The sequence below is a fragment of the Neoarius graeffei genome, chromosome 5 (genome assembly GCF_027579695.1).
Source record: "Neoarius graeffei isolate fNeoGra1 chromosome 5, fNeoGra1.pri, whole genome shotgun sequence".
In the NCBI taxonomy this organism is placed as follows: domain Eukaryota; kingdom Metazoa; phylum Chordata; class Actinopteri; order Siluriformes; family Ariidae; genus Neoarius; species Neoarius graeffei.
Genome location: NC_083573.1, coordinates 83,239,843 through 83,258,302, shown reverse-complemented (window position 1 = coordinate 83,258,302; position 18,460 = coordinate 83,239,843). Strand labels below are relative to the sequence as shown.

The 18,460-nt window shown below is 42.7% G+C and overlaps 1 protein-coding gene across 1 annotated transcript in view; it reads left to right on the top strand.

Annotated features, from left to right (window-relative positions):
* Positions 1–2,530: 2,530 nt before the first annotated feature.
* napga (N-ethylmaleimide-sensitive factor attachment protein, gamma a) overlaps positions 2,531–18,460 on the top strand; it is a 47,828-nt gene continuing 31,898 nt past the window's right edge. The window contains exons 1-4 of the mRNA XM_060922470.1: positions 2,531–2,708; positions 4,582–4,649; positions 14,732–14,816; positions 14,990–15,007. Coding sequence (XP_060778453.1) covers positions 2,656–2,708; positions 4,582–4,649; positions 14,732–14,816; positions 14,990–15,007 — 224 coding nt within the window. The 5' untranslated portion in view covers positions 2,531–2,655. The remainder of the gene's footprint in view (positions 2,709–4,581; positions 4,650–14,731; positions 14,817–14,989; positions 15,008–18,460) is intronic.

The following is an 18,460-nucleotide window of genomic DNA, read 5'->3' as shown; positions in this document are numbered from 1 at the left end:
TTGATATGACCCAACTGCAAGTAGAACTCGCGGTCTCCCGGTCGAGAGGCGCACACACTAACCATTAGGCCAACTCACAGTATAAGATTATTGATAGCTCAGGGAAAAAAAATGAGACAACTTACTTTTCTTCTTCCCCTGATCTTCAGGAAATTCAGATGATGCAACTTTCTGTTGAATATATGACTTGTGAAATACTTCAAATATTTGATAAAGGGGAATCATCTTCATGGGGTTGAATGTGTTCAGGGAACAGGGTTGAGTAAACGTAGTGGGAAATAAACAGTACATTTTTTCATAATGCAAAATGGACAATTTATGGAAAAAGAAGGTTTTCCCAAACATGGGATGTTAAATGAATTCACATATTACTGTAACAAACAAACAACAAGAAGAAACCTTTATTTGTCACATGCACACTTCAAGCACAGTGAAATTCATCCTCTGCATTTAACCCATCTGAAGCAGTGAACACACGCGCACACACACCCAGAGCAGTGGGCAGCCACACCAGAGCGCCCGGGGAGCAGTCAGGGGTTAAGTACCTCGCTCAAGGGCACCTCAGCCCAAGGCCGCCCCACGTCAACCTAACTGCATGTCTTTGGATTGTGGGGGAAACCAGAGCACCTGGAGGAAACCCACGCAGACACGGGGAGAACATACAAACTCCACACAGAAAGGCCCTCGCTGGCCAAACAAACAAACAAAAATTCTAAATACTCTACATGGCCAAAAGTATGTGTACTCCTGACCATTACAACCAGACGTGTTAGCTGAATATCTCTTTCCAACATCATAGGCATTAATATTGGATTGGTCCTTGACCTTTGAGTTTGAGGTCAAGGCTCTGTGAAGAGGTTCGAGTTCTTCCACTTTAACCTCAGCAAACCATGTCTCCATGGAGCTCGATTTGTGTACAAAGGCATTGTCATGCTGGATTGAGTCAGGTTTGGGCCTCTTAGTCACAGTGAGGGGAGATTATACAGCATACAAAGACATCCTATACAAATACATGCTTCTAAGATTGTGGCAGCAGTTTGGAGAAGATCCACATGCTATATGGGTGCGATGGTCAGGAGTTCGCAAACTTTTGACCATGTGGTGTATGCTAATAATTATACTTCAAGGTAAAGTGTAGTGAAGCATTGCTGATATGTTTAATTAAATATAATTAAACGTTTTCTATCTGAAACGTCTGCATCGTTATTGTGAAGGACACTATACCTTTATTAACAAACATATTTTGCTTTTATTTGCATCCATCTTTGAAAATGTAACATGTAGGTTGGCGCACCAAATTAGCATCACACAAATACACTCGCCGGCCACTTTATTAGGAACACCCATCCACCTGCTGTTTGATGCAGTTCTCTAATCAGCCGATCCCTTGACAGCAGCATAGTGCATCAAATCATACAGATACAAATCAAGAGCTTCAGTTAATGTTCACTTCAAACATCAGAATGGGAAAAAATTGTGATCTCAAAGTGTGACTTTCTTTCACTGTGGCATGGGTGTTGGTTTGAGCCAAACGGACTGGTTTGAGTATTTCAGAAACTGCTGATCTCCTGGGGTTTTCACACACAACAGTCTCGAGAGTTTACACAGAATGGTGCAAAAAACAAAAAACACTGAGTGAGTGGGTGACAGTTCTCATCTCATCTCATTATCTCTAGCCGCTTTATCCTGTTCTACAGGGTCGCAGGCAAGCTGGAGCCTATCCCAGCTGACTACGGGTGAAAGGCGGGGTACACCCTGGACAAGTTGCCAGGTCATCACAGGGCTGACACATAGACACAGACAACCATTCACACTCACATTCACACCTATGGTCAATTTAGAGTCACCAGTTAACCTAACCTGCATGTCTTTGGACTGTGGGGGAAACCGGAGCGCCTGGAGGAAACCCACGCGGAGAACATGCAAACTCCACACAGAAAGGCCCTCACCGGCCCCGGGGCTCAAACCCAGGACCTTCTTGCTGTGAGGCGACAGCGCTAACCACTACACCACCGTGCCGCCCGGGTGACAGTTCTGTGGGTGGAAACAAACGTCTTGTTGATAAGAAAGGGAGGTCAGAGGGAAATGGCCAGAATGGTTCGAGGTGCCAGGAAGGACATCGTAACTCATAGTAACTCTTTACAACCGTGGTGAGCAGAAAAGCACCTCAGCATGCAACAGCAGAACACCACATTGGGTTCCGCTCCTGCAGCCAAGAACAGGAATCTGAGAATCATGAACAAGTTCCTATTAAAGTGGCCGGTGAGTGTGTTTACAGCAATGACTTCTCACATAAATATTTGTCAGGAATCAGCTTTTGAATGTGTGGCTGAAGCACAAATAAATCTATTTTGTCATCTTGTTTTCTTGACTGTAATAACATCACCACCGCATCTCCATCATCATCCCCATCATGGGTGCCTCGAGCGCCCTCTAGCACTTTCGAGCATTTTCCAACCGGACAGTGAAACAGCCAATCACAGAGCAGGAGGCGGGGAACTATAGCTCAGCAGTTGCAACCCGGAAGTGAATAAAATTGCGGACTCGTCATCTTCCGTCTGGAGGAAGGCTCACAACAAACCGGTTGTTGTCTGTCACTGAATAGATCTTACTTGAATATAAACACTACATGGTGGAAGGAGCTGGATCAGAACCATGGCTCAGAAGATAAACGAGGCTCATGAACACATCGCTAAAGCGGAAAAATAGTAAGTGTTCATGCTCGGGTTAGTTCCGTGTGTTTCATGGCGCGAGCTGTGAATAAATCCGATATAAACACGCAGTGTCTGTGAGTGTCTGCCCTGTGTCTGTGAGTGTCTGCCCTGTGTCTGTGAGTGTCTGCCCTGTGTCTGTGAGTGTCTGCCCTGTGTCTGTGAGTGTCTGCCCTGTGTCTGTGAGTGTCTGCCCTGTGTCTGTGAGTGTCTGCCCTGTGTCTGCGAGGGCCTGCCCTGTGTCTGCGAGGGCCTGCCCTGTGTCTGCCCTGTGTCTGCGAGGGCCTGCCCTGTGTCTGCCCTGTGTCTGCGAGGGCCTGCCCTGTGTCTGCGAGGGCCTGCCCTGTGTCTGCCCTGTGTCTGCGAGGGCCTGCCCTGTGTCTGCGAGGGCCTGCCCTGTGTCTGCCCTGTGTCTGCCCTGTGTCTGCGAGGGCCTGCCCTGTGTCTGTGAGTGTCTGCCCTGTGTCTGCGAGGGCCTGCCCTGTGTCTGCCCTGTGTCTGCGAGGGCCTGCCCTGTGTCTGCCCTGTGTCTGCGAGGGCCTGCCCTGTGTCTGCGAGGGCCTGCCCTGTGTCTGCCCTGTGTCTGCGAGGGCCTGCCCTGTGTCTGCGAGGGCCTGCCCTGTGTCTGCCCTGTGTCTGCCCTGTGTCTGCGAGGGCCTGCCCTGTGTCTGCCCTGTGTCTGCGAGGGCCTGCCCTGTGTCTGCCCTGTGTCTGCGAGGGCCTGCCCTGTGCCTGCCCTGTGCCTGCGAGGGCCTGCCCTGTGTCTGCCCTGTGTCTGCGAGGGCCTGCCCTGTGTCTGCCCTGTGTCTGCGAGGGCCTGCCCTGTGTCTGCCCTGTGTCTGCGAGGGCCTGCCCTGTGTCTGCCCTGTGTCTGCGAGGGCCTGCCCTGTGTCTGCCCTGTGTCTGCGAGGGCCTGCCCTGTGTCTGCGAGGGCCTGCCCTGTGTCTGCCCTGTGTCTGCGAGGGCCTGCCCTGTGTCTGCCCTGTGTCTGCGAGGGCCTGCCCTGTGTCTGCCCTGTGTCTGCCCTGTGTCTGCGAGGGCCTGCCCTGTGTCTGCGAGGGCCTGCCCTGTGTCTGCCCTGTGTCTGCCCTGTGTCTGCGAGGGCCTGCCCTGTGTCTGCCCTGTGTCTGCGAGGGCCTGCCCTGTGTCTGCGAGGGCCTGCCCTGTGTCTGCCCTGTGTCTGCGAGGGCCTGCCCTGTGTCTGCCCTGTGTCTGCGAGGGCCTGCCCTGTGTCTGCGAGGGCCTGCCCTGTGTCTGCCCTGTGTCTGCGAGGGCCTGCCCTGTGTCTGCCCTGTGTCTGCGAGGGCCTGCCCTGTGTCTGCGAGGGCCTGCCCTGTGTCTGCGAGGGCCTGCCCTGTGTCTGCCCTGTGTCTGCGAGGGCCTGCCCTGTGTCTGCCCTGTGTCTGCGAGGGCCTGCCCTGTGTCTGCCCTGTGTCTGCGAGGGCCTGCCCTGTGTCTGCCCTGTGTCTGCGAGGGCCTGCCCTGTGTCTGCCCTGTGTCTGCCCTGTGTCTGCGAGGGCCTGCCCTGTGTCTGCGAGGGCCTGCCCTGTGTCTGCCCTGTGTCTGCCCTGTGTCTGCGAGGGCCTGCCCTGTGTCTGCGAGGGCCTGCCCTGTGTCTGCCCTGTGTCTGCGAGGGCCTGCCCTGTGTCTGCCCTGTGTCTGCGAGGGCCTGCCCTGTGTCTGTGAGGGCCTGCCCTGTGTCTGCCCTGTGTCTGCGAGGGCCTGCCCTGTGTCTGCGAGGGCCTGCCCTGTGTCTGCCCTGTGTCTGCGAGGGCCTGCCCTGTGTCTGCGAGGGCCTGCCCTGTGTCTGCCCTGTGTCTGCCCGGTGTCTGAGTGTGAAGTTAACATGGACATTTACTGTACGTTTCAGTTTAAAGACCAGTTTTATGAAGTGGAAGCCGGATTATGACAGCGCTGCGTCAGAGTATGGCAAAGCAGGTAAAGCCCTTCATCTGTCTTTAATAAACACACACACCACAGTAAAGTATACTGAGAGAGAGAGCAATACAGTAGTGAGGGAGAGCAGTACAGTAGAGAGAGAGCACAATACAATAGTGAGAGAGCAATACAGTAGTGAGAGAGAGTAATACAGTAGTGAGGGAGAGCAGTACAGTAGAGAGTGCAATACAATAGTGAGAGAGAGAGCAATACAGTAGAGAGAGGGTGAATAGTACAGTACACAGAGAGAGAGAGAATAGTGAGAAAGGACAGTATAGTATATAGAGTGTGAGAGAACAGTACAGTATTGAGAGAACAGTATAGCATATACAACCCCAATTCCAAAAAAGTTGGGATGCTGTGTAAACTGTAAATAAAAACAATGTAAAGATTTGTAAATCATAGAAGCCCTATATTTCATTGGAAATAGTACAAAGACAACATATCAAATGCTGAAACTGAGAAATTTTGTTTTTTGAAAAATATATGCTCATTTTGAATTTGATGTCAGCAACACGTTTCAGAAAAGTTGGGACAGGGGCAACAAAAGGCTGAAAAAATTGTGTAATGCTACAAAAAAAAAACTAATTAGGTTAATTGGCAACAGGTCAGCAAGATGATTGGGTATAAAAAGAGCATCCCAGAGAGGCGGAGTCTCTCAGAGGTAAAGATGGGGAGGGGTTCACCACTCTGTAAAAGACTGCATGGGCAAACAGTGTAAACAATTTAAGAATAACATTCCTCAACATAAAATTGCAAAGAATTTGGGGATCACATCATCTGTGGTCCATAATATCATTAAAATATTTAGAGAATCTGGAGAAATCTCTGTATGCAAGAGACAAGGCTGAAAACTGACATTGGATGCCTGTGATCTTCAGTCCCTCAGGTGACACTGCATTAAAAGCAGACACGTGTCTGTAGTGGAAATCACTGTATGGGCGCAGGAACACTTCAGAAAACCATCGTCTGTGAAAACAGTTCATTACTGCATCCACAAATGCAAGTTAAAACCAGATATAAACAATATCCAGAAACACCGCCACCTTCTCTGGGCCCGAGCTCTTTTACGATGGACTGAGGCAAAGTGGAAAACTGTCCTGAAGTCTGATGAATCAAAAGTAGAAATTCTTTTTAGAAATTATGGACCCCACATCCTCCAGGCTAAAGAGGAGAGGGACTGTCCGGCTTGTTATCAGTGCACAGCTCAAAAGCCAGCATCTGTGATGGTATGAGGGTGCATTAGTGCACATGACATGGGTAGCTTGTACATCTGGGAAGGCATCATTAATGCTGAATGACATATACACATTTGAGAGTAATGTGCTGCCATCCAGACAAAATCGTTTTCAGGGAAGGCCTTCTTTCTTTCAGCAGGACAATGCCAAACCACTTTCTGCACATATTAAAACTGCATGGCTCCATAGTAAAAGAGTCCAGGTGCTAAACTGGCCTGCAGTCCAGACCTGTCTCCCGTTTAAAACATTTGGCGCATTATGAAGCACCAAATATGATAAAGGAGACCCTGAACTGTTGAGCAACTAAAATTGTATGTCAGGCAAGAATGGGACAACGTTTCTCTTTCAAACCTAGAGCAATTGGTCCCCTCAGTTCCCAAACGTTTACATTGTGTTGGTAAAAGTAGAGGCAATGCAACACAGTGGTAAACATGCCCCGTCCCAAATTTTTTTGAAATGTGTTGCTGACATCAAATTTAAAATGAGCATATATTTTTCAAAAAACAATAAAATTTCTCAGTTTCAATATTTGATATGTTGTCTTTGTAGTATTTTCAATTAAATATAGGGTTTCCATGATTTGCAAATTATCACATTTTTATTTACAATTTACACAGCATCCCAACTTTTTTGGAACTGGGGTTATAGAGAGAACAGTACAGTATTGAGAGAACAGTATAGTATACAGAGAGAGCGAACAGTACAGTAGTGAGAGAAACAGTACCGTAGAGAGAGAGAACAGTATAGTATATATATATATATATATATGTATATATGTATATATATATATATATATATATATATATATATATATATATATATATATATATATAGAGAGAGAGAGAGAGAGAGATAGAGAGAGAGAGAGAGAGAGAGAGAGAACAGTTCAGTAGTGAGAGAACAGTATAGTATAGAAAGAGAACAATACAGTTTATATAAAGAGAGAACAGTATAGTGCATATAAAGAGACAGAACAGTACAGTAGTGAGAGAGAACAGTATAGTATAGAGAGGGAGAACAGTAGTGTGTGTGTGTGTATATATATATATATATATATATATATATATATATATATATATATATAAAAAATATACACACACAACCCCGATTCCAAAAAAGTTAGGACGAAGTACAAATTGTAAATAAAAACAGAATGCAATAATTTACAATTCTCAAAAACTGATATTGTATTCACAATAGAGCATAGACAACATATCAAATGTCGAAAGTGAGACAGTTTGAAATTTCATGCCAAATATTGGCTCATTTGAAATTTCATGACAGCAACACATCTCAAAAAAGTTGGGACAGGGGCAATAAGAGGCTGGAAAAGTTAAAGGTACAAAAAAGGAACAGCTGGAGGACCAAATTGCAACTCATTAGGTCAATTGGCAATAGGTTATTAACATAACTGGGTATAAAAAGAGCATCTTGGAGTGGCAGTGGCTCTCAGAAGTAAAGATGGGAAGAGGATCACCAATCCCCCTAATTCTGCACCGACAAATAGTGGAGCAATATCAGAAAGGAGTTCGACAGTGTAAAATTGCAAAGAGTTTGAACATATCATCATCTACAGTGCATAATATCATCAGAAGATTCAGAGAATCTGGAAGAATCTCTGTGCATAAGGGTCAAGGCCGGAAAACCATACTGGGTGCCCGTGATCTTCGGGCCCTTAGATGGCACTGCATCACATACAGGCATGCTTCTGTATTGGAAATCACAAAATAGGCTCAGGAATATTTCCAGAGAACATTATCTGTGAACACAATTCACCGTGCCATCCGCCGTTGCCAGCTAAAACTCTATAGTTCAAAGAAGAAGCCGTATCTAAACATGATCCAGAAGCGCAGACGTCTTCTCTGGGCCGAGGCTCATTTAAAATGGACTGTGGCAAAGTGGAAAACTGTTCTGTGGTCAGACGAATCAAAATTTGAAGTTCTTTATGGAAATCAGGGACGCCGTGTCATTCGGACTAAAGAGGAGAAGGATGACCCAAGTTGTTATCAGCGCTCAGTTCAGAAGCCTGCATCTCTGATAGTATGGGGTTGCATTAGTGCATGTGGCATGGGCAGCTTACACATCTGGAAAGACACCATCAATGCTGAAAGGTATATCCAGGTTCTAGAGCAACATATGCTCCCATCCAGATGACGTCTCTTTCAGGGAAGACCTTGCATTTTCCAACATGACAATGCCAAACCACATACTGCATCAATTACAGCATCATGGCTGTGTAGAAGAAGGGTCCGGGTACTGAACTGGCCAGCCTGCAGTCCAGATCTTTCACCCATAGAAAACATTTGGCGCATCATAAAACGGAAGATTCGACAAAAAAGACCTAAGACAGTTGAGCAACTAGAATCCTCCATTAGACAAGAATGGGTTAACATTCCTATCCCTAAACTTGAGCAACTTGTCTCCTCAGTCCCCAGACGTTTACAGACTGTTGTAAAGAGAAAAGGGGATGTCTCACAGTGGTAAACATGGCCTTGTCCCAACTTTTTTGAGACGTGTTGTTGTCATGAAATTTAAAATCACCTAATTTTTCTCTTTAAATGATACATTTTCTCAGTTTAAACATTTTGATATGTTATCTATGGTCTATTCTGAATAAAATATGGAATTTTGAAACTTCCACATCATTGCATTCCGTTTTTATTTACAATTTGTACTTTGTCCCAACTTTTTTGGAATCGGGGTTGTGTATATATATAATAGAGAGAGAGAGAGAGAACAGTACAGTATAGAGAGAGAACAGATATATGTATAAAATGAGAGAGAGAGAACAGTACAGCATAGAGAGAGAGAACAGATATATGTATAAAATGAGAGAAAGAGAGAACAGTACAGTATAGAGAGAACAGAGATATATAATGAGAGAGAACAGTACAGTATTGAGAGAGTGCAGCATAGTATATAGAGAGAGAACAGTACAGCATAGAGAGAGAGAGAACGGTACAGTAGTGAGAGAGAACAGTACAGTAGTGAGAGAACAGTACGAGGGAGGGAGGGAAAACAGTAGAGAGAGAGAGGGAACTGAGTGAGAGAGAGAGAGAGAACACAGTACAGTATACACAGAGAGAGAGAGAGAGAGAGAGAGAAACACACTACAGTGTACAGAGGGAGGGATGGAGGGAGAACAGTAGGGTATCGTGATACAGTGAGACGTTAATCCAGCTCTGTCCAGGCTGCTGCATGGGCAGTTAGTCACTGTGCTGCACTGACTGAATAATGTCAACAATATCTCAGTATTTTCCTTTGATGTTATTTTGAAGTAGTCTTGGATGTCTAAAACGTATATGATACATGCACCATATTTCTAAAAGGATGTGGACACCTGACCATCACACTAGGGCTGCACGATTATGGAAAAAATGATAATCACGATTATCTTGATCAAAATTGTAATCACGATTATTAATCACGATTATTCTTGATGTTAGGGAAATCACTTAAATTTTATTTCACTATATTCAAACAAACAATATGAACAGCTTTCAGTGCAGAATGAAATTTAAAAGAGAAGTTCTGATTTCCAAATGACAAATAAATGAAATTTATCCAAGAAATTACCAAAGGATGAAGGAACTGAAAACTCAATTGCAACAATTACATAGCATTATACTGAGGCCTACAAGTTTTTAGCTAGAAAGAGCAGCCTATCAACATGCTCTGGCTTTAAACATGAGCGAAGGCAGGTCACAGCATTGCCTCCAGTGCTAAATAGTCTGTTGTTCCGACATAGTTAGCTTTTCTCTCTCACCTCAATCTGTTACCTACTCTCACGCCATTAGGGGGCGAACCGACGCATGTAAGGTTTCATTACTGTGACTTGGCTTGCTTGCTTATTTAGGCGGAGTAATGAAACCTTACATGCGTCGGTTCGCTACCTAATGGTTGGCGGAGTACTGGTCAAAAAGTGCTTGATCAGATATGCAGCAGAGCTCGCATTTTAAATGGAAATAAATCACGATTTTCATTTAATTTAATCGTGGCAGCCAAAATCGCGATTTTCGATTAAATTCGATTAATTGTGCAGCCCTACATCACACCCATATGAACATCCCTTTCTAAAACCATGGCCATTAATATGGATTTGGTCCCTGTTGGATTTGGTGCCCCTTTCCTGCTGTACTACCCTCCACTCTTCTGAGCAGGCTTTCCACTGCAGGGTGTCTGATACATCGATCTGAATATGACAAATGTGCAAAACCATGATACAGTGGCTGAGAAAATGTAAGGGTGAGCATGTAGAGCACAGGCTGTAAATAATAAATACAGAAGTATGTATGTGTAATTTTACTCTCTGGTTGCTGTAGATTTTGCTGTAGCGTGTCTGTGGGATTTGTGAGAGCATTAGTGAGATCAGACACTGATGTCAGGTGAGGAGGTCTGGGGTGCGGTCAGTGTTCCAGTTCATCCCCAAGGTGTTCAGTTGGGTTGAGTTCCGAGCTTTGTTCAGGACGCTCATGTTGTTTCATTCCAACCATGTATTTATGGAGCTTGCTTTGTGCACAGGAGCATTGTCGTGCTGGAACAGGTTCAGGTCTCTTATGGCCCTTTTCCACTACCCTTTTTCAGCTCGCTTCAGCTCACTTCAGCCCGACACGGCTCGCGTTTCGACTACCAAAAAACAGCACGACTCGGCTCGCTTCAGCCCTGCTTAGCCCCTAAAACTCGCACGGTTTTGGAGTGGGGCTGAAGCGAGCCAAAGCGAGCCGAGTGAGGCTGGGGGCGTGAGCAGACACTCCCCTGTGCACTGATTGGTGAGGAGGAGTGTCCTCACATGCCCACACACACCCTGCGAGCACGCTGGGATCTGTAAACACCGTAAACCCGGAAGGAGAATAATTACGAATTACGAGAATTTCTGAAGCCTTATGCGCCTCGCCTCATCTATACGCTCTTGCCAGTATCTGTTGGCGTTGTCGGTGACAACAAGCCACAGCACCAAGACCAGCAACACTAACGACTCCATGTCCTCCATGTTTATTGTTTACTATCCGGGTCGTGAGACTACCGCTTAAAAGCTCACTGATGTCACTGTTTGCGCTGCTTAACGACATCACCTGACGTCCACCCACTTTCGCTAACTCCACCCAATGTGTCCACCCACTTCCAGCCAGCACGGTTCAGCGCGGTGGTAGTCGAAATGCAACTTCAATAGCCCCGCTCAGCTCGACTCAGCCCAACTCAGCACCGCACGGCTCAGCCGCGTTTGTAGTGGAAAAGCGGCATTAGTTCCGGTGAAGGGAGATCATCATGCTACAGCATACAGAGACATTCTAGATCATTTTGAGCTTCTGACAGTTTGGGGAAGAGCCACATATGGGTGTGAGAGTTGGGTGTCCACATACTTTTGGCCATATAGTGTATTTCTGCTACGCAGTGAGCAAATAAAACATTTTTTCTGCAACACTGTATAGAAGGTGGATAGGAAGAAATGAGAGCAAGAGAGATTTCCCACGATCATTAAACCTGTATCTCTTTCAATAAATAACTTGCTTATGAATTAAGTAATAAAGACTTGCTTCAGTGAATAATTCATTTAACTATTCAGTAATTTATTTAGTATATGTTAGTTTTTAAACTGACGATCGGATGATATTAAAGACTAAAGGATGGCGATATTTTCACTTGTTACGCTACAGAATCAGGGCTACAGCTACTGTATACTTTTTGAATTTCCCTCCAGGGATTAATAAAGTAATTCTGATTCTGATTAATCCTGATGATGTACTGCATTTCATACAAGCTAATTTCATCTCATTGTAATGTTATTAATTTAAATATAGAAAGGAAAGCAGCCTTTCTTCTCTGTTTCTTCAAAAGGATAAATCTTTGAATCAAAATAAAACTCTACTTTGCTCACATTAATGGAATGAATCAATATTTTAAATACTACATTCACCTATATATATATATATATATATATATATATAAATAAATAAATAAATAAACAAACATCAATATGTGATTTCATTTTCATCATGGATAAGAATTAACAATTATTATATGGCACGAGCTACTCCTGGTAAAATCGTGTGCTCTGATTGGTTCCTTGGCGGACAGTATTTTCCCGTAATACCCGTAGGCGATTACAGACTTTCTTTCCAAGGCGCCAGCTTTCAATGTTGCAAAAAAAAAAAAAATACCCCAAACAAACAAAACGGCAAAAAAGATGAACTGAAAATCAAAATGGAATCAAAAACGGCTAAAAGACAAACAAGAGCCACCAAGTTATTCAAGAAATGAGCGATGAAGAGCATCGCTAACCGCAATTCAGTTTTGAAACGACTAGCCGTTGATTCTGCATGCGTGACTCAAGCACGTTACAAATATGACGTGACTGAAAGCAACATCACACATCATTATACTGATTGTCTATTTTAATGTTAGAAATAAAAAAGCCATATAATAATCTACTTATTAACCTTGCTTGCTCGGTCTTTATGGGAAAATATCAGACCTTGGTCTTTTTGTACGGATCGAGCGTACAGCTTGGTCCGTACTGTCAAGATCTCAGTCTGATATTTTCCCATAAAGACCTGCGCTGAGTTAATAAGTAGTTACAGTGGTGCTTGAAATTTTGTGAACCCTTTAGAATTTTCTGCATAAATATGACCTAAAACAACATCAGATTTTCACACAAGTCCTAAAAGTAGATAAAGAGAACCCAGTTAAACAAATGAAACAAAATATTATACTTGGTCATTTATTTATTGAGGAAAATGATCCAATATTACATATCTGTGAGTGGCAAAAGTATGTGAACCTTTGCTTTCAGTATCTGGTGTGACCCCCTTGTGCAGCAATAACTGCAACTAAACATTTCCGGTAACTGTTGATCAGTCCTGCACACCGGCTTGGAGGAATTTGAGCCCATTCCTCTGTACAGAACAGCTTCAACTCTGGGATGTTGGTGGGTTTCCTCACACGAACTGCTCACTTCAGGTCCTTCCACAACATTTTGATTGGATTAAGGTCAGGACTTTGACTTGGCCATTCCAAAACATTAACTTTATTCTTCTTTAACCATTCTTTGGTAGAACGACTTGTGTGCTTAGGGTCGTTGTCTTGCTGCATGACCCACCTTCTCTTGAGATTCAGTTCATGGACAGATGTCCTGACATTTTCCTTTAGAATTTGCTGGTATAATTCAGAATTAATTGTTCCATCAATGATGGCAAACTGTCCTGGCCCAGATGCAGCAAAACAGGCCCAAACCATGATACTACCACCACCATGTTTCACAGATGGGATAAGGTTCTTATGCTGAAATGCAGTGTTTTCCTTTCTCCAAACATAATGCTTCTCATTTAAACCAAAAAGTTCTATTTTGGTCTCATCCGTTCACAAAACATTTTTCCAATAGCCTTCTGGCTTGTCCACGTGATCTTTAGCAAACTGCAGACGAGCAGCAATGTTCTTTTTGGAGAGCAGTGGCTTTCTCCCTGCAACCCTGCCATGCACACCATTGTTGTTCAGTGTTCTCCTGATGGTGGACTCATGATCATTAACATTAGCCAATGTGAGAGAGGCCTTCAGTTGCTTAGAAGTTACCCTGGGGTCCTTTGTGACCTCGCCGACTATCACACGCCTTGCTCTTGGAGTGATCTTTGTTGGTCGACCACTCCTGGAGAGGGTAACAATGGTCTTGAATTTCCTCCATTTGTACACAGTCTGTCTGACTGTGGATTGGTGGAGTCCAAACTCTTTAGAGGTGGTTTTGTAACCTTTTCCAGCCTGATGAGCATCAGCAACACTTTTTTTTTTTTCTGAGGTCTTCAGAAATCTCCTGTTTGTGCCATGATACACTTCCACAAACATGTGTTGTGAAGATCAGACTTTGATAGATCCCTGTTCTTTAAATAAAACGGTGCCCACTCACACCTGATTGTCATCCCACTGATTGAAAACACCTGACTCTAATTTCACCTTCAAATTAACTGCTGATCCTAGAGGTTCGCATACTTTTGCCACTCACAGATATGTAATATTGGATCGTTTTCCTCAATAAATAAATGACCAAGTGTAATATTTTTGTCTCATTTGTTTAACTGGGTTCTCTTTATCTACTTTTAAGACTTGTGTGAAAATCTGATGATGCTTTAGGTCATATTTATGCAGAAATATAGAAAATTCTAAAGGGTTCACAAACTTTCAAGCACCACTGTATTATTCGCCAAAAACGAAGTGAATATCGGTGAATAATAACGGAGATGAAGTCAAGATTATTATTCACTGAGCCTGAGGTGGATAATTGCTTTAGTATCAATACACAGGTGGTTTTATTTAAAAACTATTTTAAAAAATCATATTAAAAAAAAAAATCATTTGTCACTTATCTATGCCTACTCACATAAAATACTTTTTGTAATCAATAAAATAAATCACAATTCCACCTTACGTTTGAATAGTTTTAGACCAAACTTCGTAGCATCTTTCGTGCTTTCAGGTCAGGAACAGCATTTTCTTTTATAATTTGTAATTCTTCTTCATTTACGGTGACAAAGCGATTGGCCGCCGTTTTGCCGAGTCGCTCGAGGCGATTATCGAGAAATGGTCCAAATTTCTTGACCAATCAGCACATACGATTTCCTATAATCACTATCGTATTTATACTAAAACAGATATTTAAATAGATTTCAGTTAAGCATTATTGCACTTGGGCATGTTTAAGGAAGCCAAAAATTTTGATCATGAGCTAAATAGGATTAAATGTGCAGCCCTAGATTTTCTTTTTTACGAAGATGTGAGGTTTTTGTCGTGACACACACACTAAGGTCAGTGTGTTTTGAGTTTTTCTCTCCTCCGTCACGTTTCTCTGTTTACTTTCAGCTGTCGCTTTCAAAAATGCCAAACAGCTTGAAGAAGCAAAAGATGCTTATTTACAAGAGGCAGAAGCTCACACCAACAACAGAACGTATCCTTTCACCTCGAACTGGCTTCGTTAGCTGAACATGTCTGGATATGGTGTCTCATTTATTCTTTATGATAGAGTTCATGTTACTGTGTGTTCTGTCTGCTGAGTGACTCCTCATCTCCACAGTGTTGACTAAAAATACACTGGGTTTTTCTCCTTAAGTCATACTACAGGCTTTTCCATGCTGCAAAGTAAGGATTTGAAGCACGTAATTGGGCACTTTCACACCAAAGGTTGCCTTTTTCAAGTTTAGCTTCTAGGGTCATAAAAGTAAACTAAATGTGACATAATGTATCACTTTTGTTCAGAGCAATTCCAGCATTATGGACGTGACACTTGAACTCAAAATGGCAACAAATGACCCAGTGCATGTTTTATTGTCTCCCAGTATTTAAACAGGTGTTGCATATTTTAAGGCTGTACCATACTGGAGAAGTGATAGAACAAGAACAATTCCCATAGTGGGTCATTCTGTGCCAACTCACCTAAGGGTCCCCACATCACCGTCTCAGATCTCATCTCATCTCATTATCTCTAGCCGCTTTATCCTTCTACAGGGTCGCAGGCAAGCTGGAGCCTATCCCAGCTGACTATGGGCGAAAGGCGGGGTACACCCTGGACAAGTCGCCAGGTCATCGCAGGGCTGACACATAGACACAGACAACCATTCACACTCACATTCACACCTACGCTCAATTTAGAGTCACCAGTTAACCTAACCTGCATGTCTTTGGACTGTGGGGGAAACCGGAGCACCCGGAGGAAACCCACGCGGACACGGGGAGAACATGCAAACTCCGCACAGAAAGGCCCTCGCCGGCCCCGGGGCTCGAACCCAGGACCTTCTTGCTGTGAGGCGACAGCGCTAACCACTACACCACCGTGCCGCCCCCGTCTCAGATTTTGCTCAAAAAATTCTATAATCAAGAATCATATGTTTGTACCACACATGCAAAATATTAGCTCCCAATTCATTGTAGTTTTGGAACTACAGGCCTTTGAAATTTTGATGTCAAAATACCACATGACGAAATGGCTCTTTCCCCAACTTCAGAGACCCATAACTTTTTATTGCAGCTATCTAGACAGTTGTGTTTGCAGATTCTTACTGAATGATACCCACTCTTTTCAAATCTGTTGTCAGAAAGCCTCTGAATGACATACGTTTTGCATAATGGGAAGCCAAAAATGACGTTTTGGCCAAAATCACATACAATTCATTAAAACTCTAGGGGGCATAGTAGAAATATGAAGCTAGTTAGATTTTTTTCCTCACTACATAGTATTTGTAGGGTTGTTATCTGTTCACAGAAACATATTTTGCCATGAAATTTCAATTCCTGAATTTACAAAAAAAATTTTAACATCTTACGTCCTTTCCGAGGGGGCTAAAATAGGGCATTTTCGCCATCTTATTTGGTCATGTGGCTAGGGGTTTAGGATCTTCAAATTTTTTGTGAAGATGCTCTCATATAAGATGTAACTACTCCCTGATTTTTTTTAACAAACGCCCCTTGCTTCATATTTTAATAATTTTTTTTGTACATGGACAGTTTCATCATTTTTCACTTTTTTCCACATTCAGAACTCTGTAACTCTAAATTGGAAGATTCCTACTAGCAGCTATTTCAGATTTACATACACTGACACACAAATTTTCATATTTTAGTAGTTGTATGCCCAAGAAATTCATATTTTTCTTTCTATTGGGACCTAAAAACAGCTATTTGACCAAAAATGACAAAAACGCTGGGCAGCTTTTAATAAACAAGGGAATAATAAAGGGGTGTTTTGCACACAAATTAAGGCTTATAAGAACCTAATCTAGGCATACACATTTCCTGAACAACTTTTTCTGTATTGTATATTATTTTTTGCAATTAGAAAATTTTAGGTATAATTGCAATTTTTGTTGAATATCCTTGGAAAATATAGAAAAATAACAACAAAATTCTGGAGTAGTATTTTTTATATACTTCAAGGTTGTGTAAGCACAAAACATTTAGCAATGAGGTTTTATTTACATATTAACACATTCAATGATCCATGATCATGATGTTGAAAAACATCACAAGATTTGTACATAATTTAAAGTCAAATATGGGCATCCGTGATAATGGGTAATTCATTCACAGGCAGTACAGTTTCATGTGATGTGCTAAGACACTCATAAACTGTCATCTAGTAGTACATAAGTTAAAACTTAAGTCTTTCACAAGTTTGAAGTCATCCTCTGTTAGTTGGTAATGGCGTCCCCCACTTTTTATGTTTGGGGCCTCTACCACACAAAGGACATGAAGCAAAGGCACCCAACATTCATCTTTCCTGCTTTGTGGTGGCCATGAGAATGTGTTGCCTCGTCCTTGTCTCATGAAATTGACATACACATCATTTTCTTCTTCATTTCTGGTGACAATATTTCCAATGTACCATTTTCTGTCATAAACACAGGCAATATATTTGCCTGGCTGGTACATATTTGGTGCAGATTGGGACATTTGGCTTGGGGCCTGTAACTGGGACTGTAAAACTGGTGTGGTTTCAGGTCCTATGTCCACTACCGATGATGGTACCACATCAGAAGAAACCCTTCTCATCTCCAGCTGAGTGGGTGCAATTGGGCAGAAGCTGTGATGAGATCTTGTTCCAGGATAGAAAAAGTCACCACATCTTTAATTTATGAGGAAAATAGCCCATTCCCTCCAGAACTTGAAAAATATCAAGTCAACATTTTTGTCATTTTTGGCCAAATAGCTGTTTTTAGGTCCCAATAGAAAGAAAAATATGAATTTCTTGGGCAGACTACTACTAAAATATGAAAATTTGTATGTCACTGTATGTAAATCTGAAATAGCTGCTAGTAGGAATTTTCCAATGTAGAGTTACAGAGTTCTGAATGTGGAAAAAAGTGAAAAATGATGAAACTGTCCATGTACAAAAAAAATTATTAAAATATGAAGCAAGGGGCGTTTGTTAAAAAAAATCAGGGAGTAGTTACATCTTACTGAGAGCATCTTCACAAAAAACTAGAAGATCCTAAACCCCTAGCCACATTAACAAATAAGATGGCAAAAATGCCCTATTTTAGCCCCCTCGGAAAGGACGTAAGATGTTAAAAATTTTTTTAAAAATTCAGGAATATAATTTTCATCGCAAAATATGTTTCTGTGAACAGATAACAACCCTACAATTACTATGTAATGAGGAAAAAAATCTAACTAGTTTCATATTTCTACTAGGCCCCTTTGAGTTTTAATGAATTTTAAGCGATTTTGGCCAAAATGCCATTTTTGGCTTCCTATTATGCAAAAAGTATGTCCTTCAGAGGCTTTCTGGCAACAGATTTGAAAAGAGTGGGTATCATTCAGTAAGAATCTGCACACACAACTTTCTAGATAGCTGCAATAAAAAGTTATGGGTCTCTGAAGTTGGGGAAAGAGCCAATTTCGACATGTGGTGTTTTGACATCAATATTTCAAAGGCCTGTAGTTCCAAAACTACAACATAATTGGGGGCTAATATTTTGCATGTGTGGTACAAACATATGATTCTTGATTAGAGAATTTTTTGAGTAAAATCTGAGACGGTGATGTGGGGGAGTTCCTGAAATTTAGGTGAGTTGGCACGGAATGACCCTAGTACAT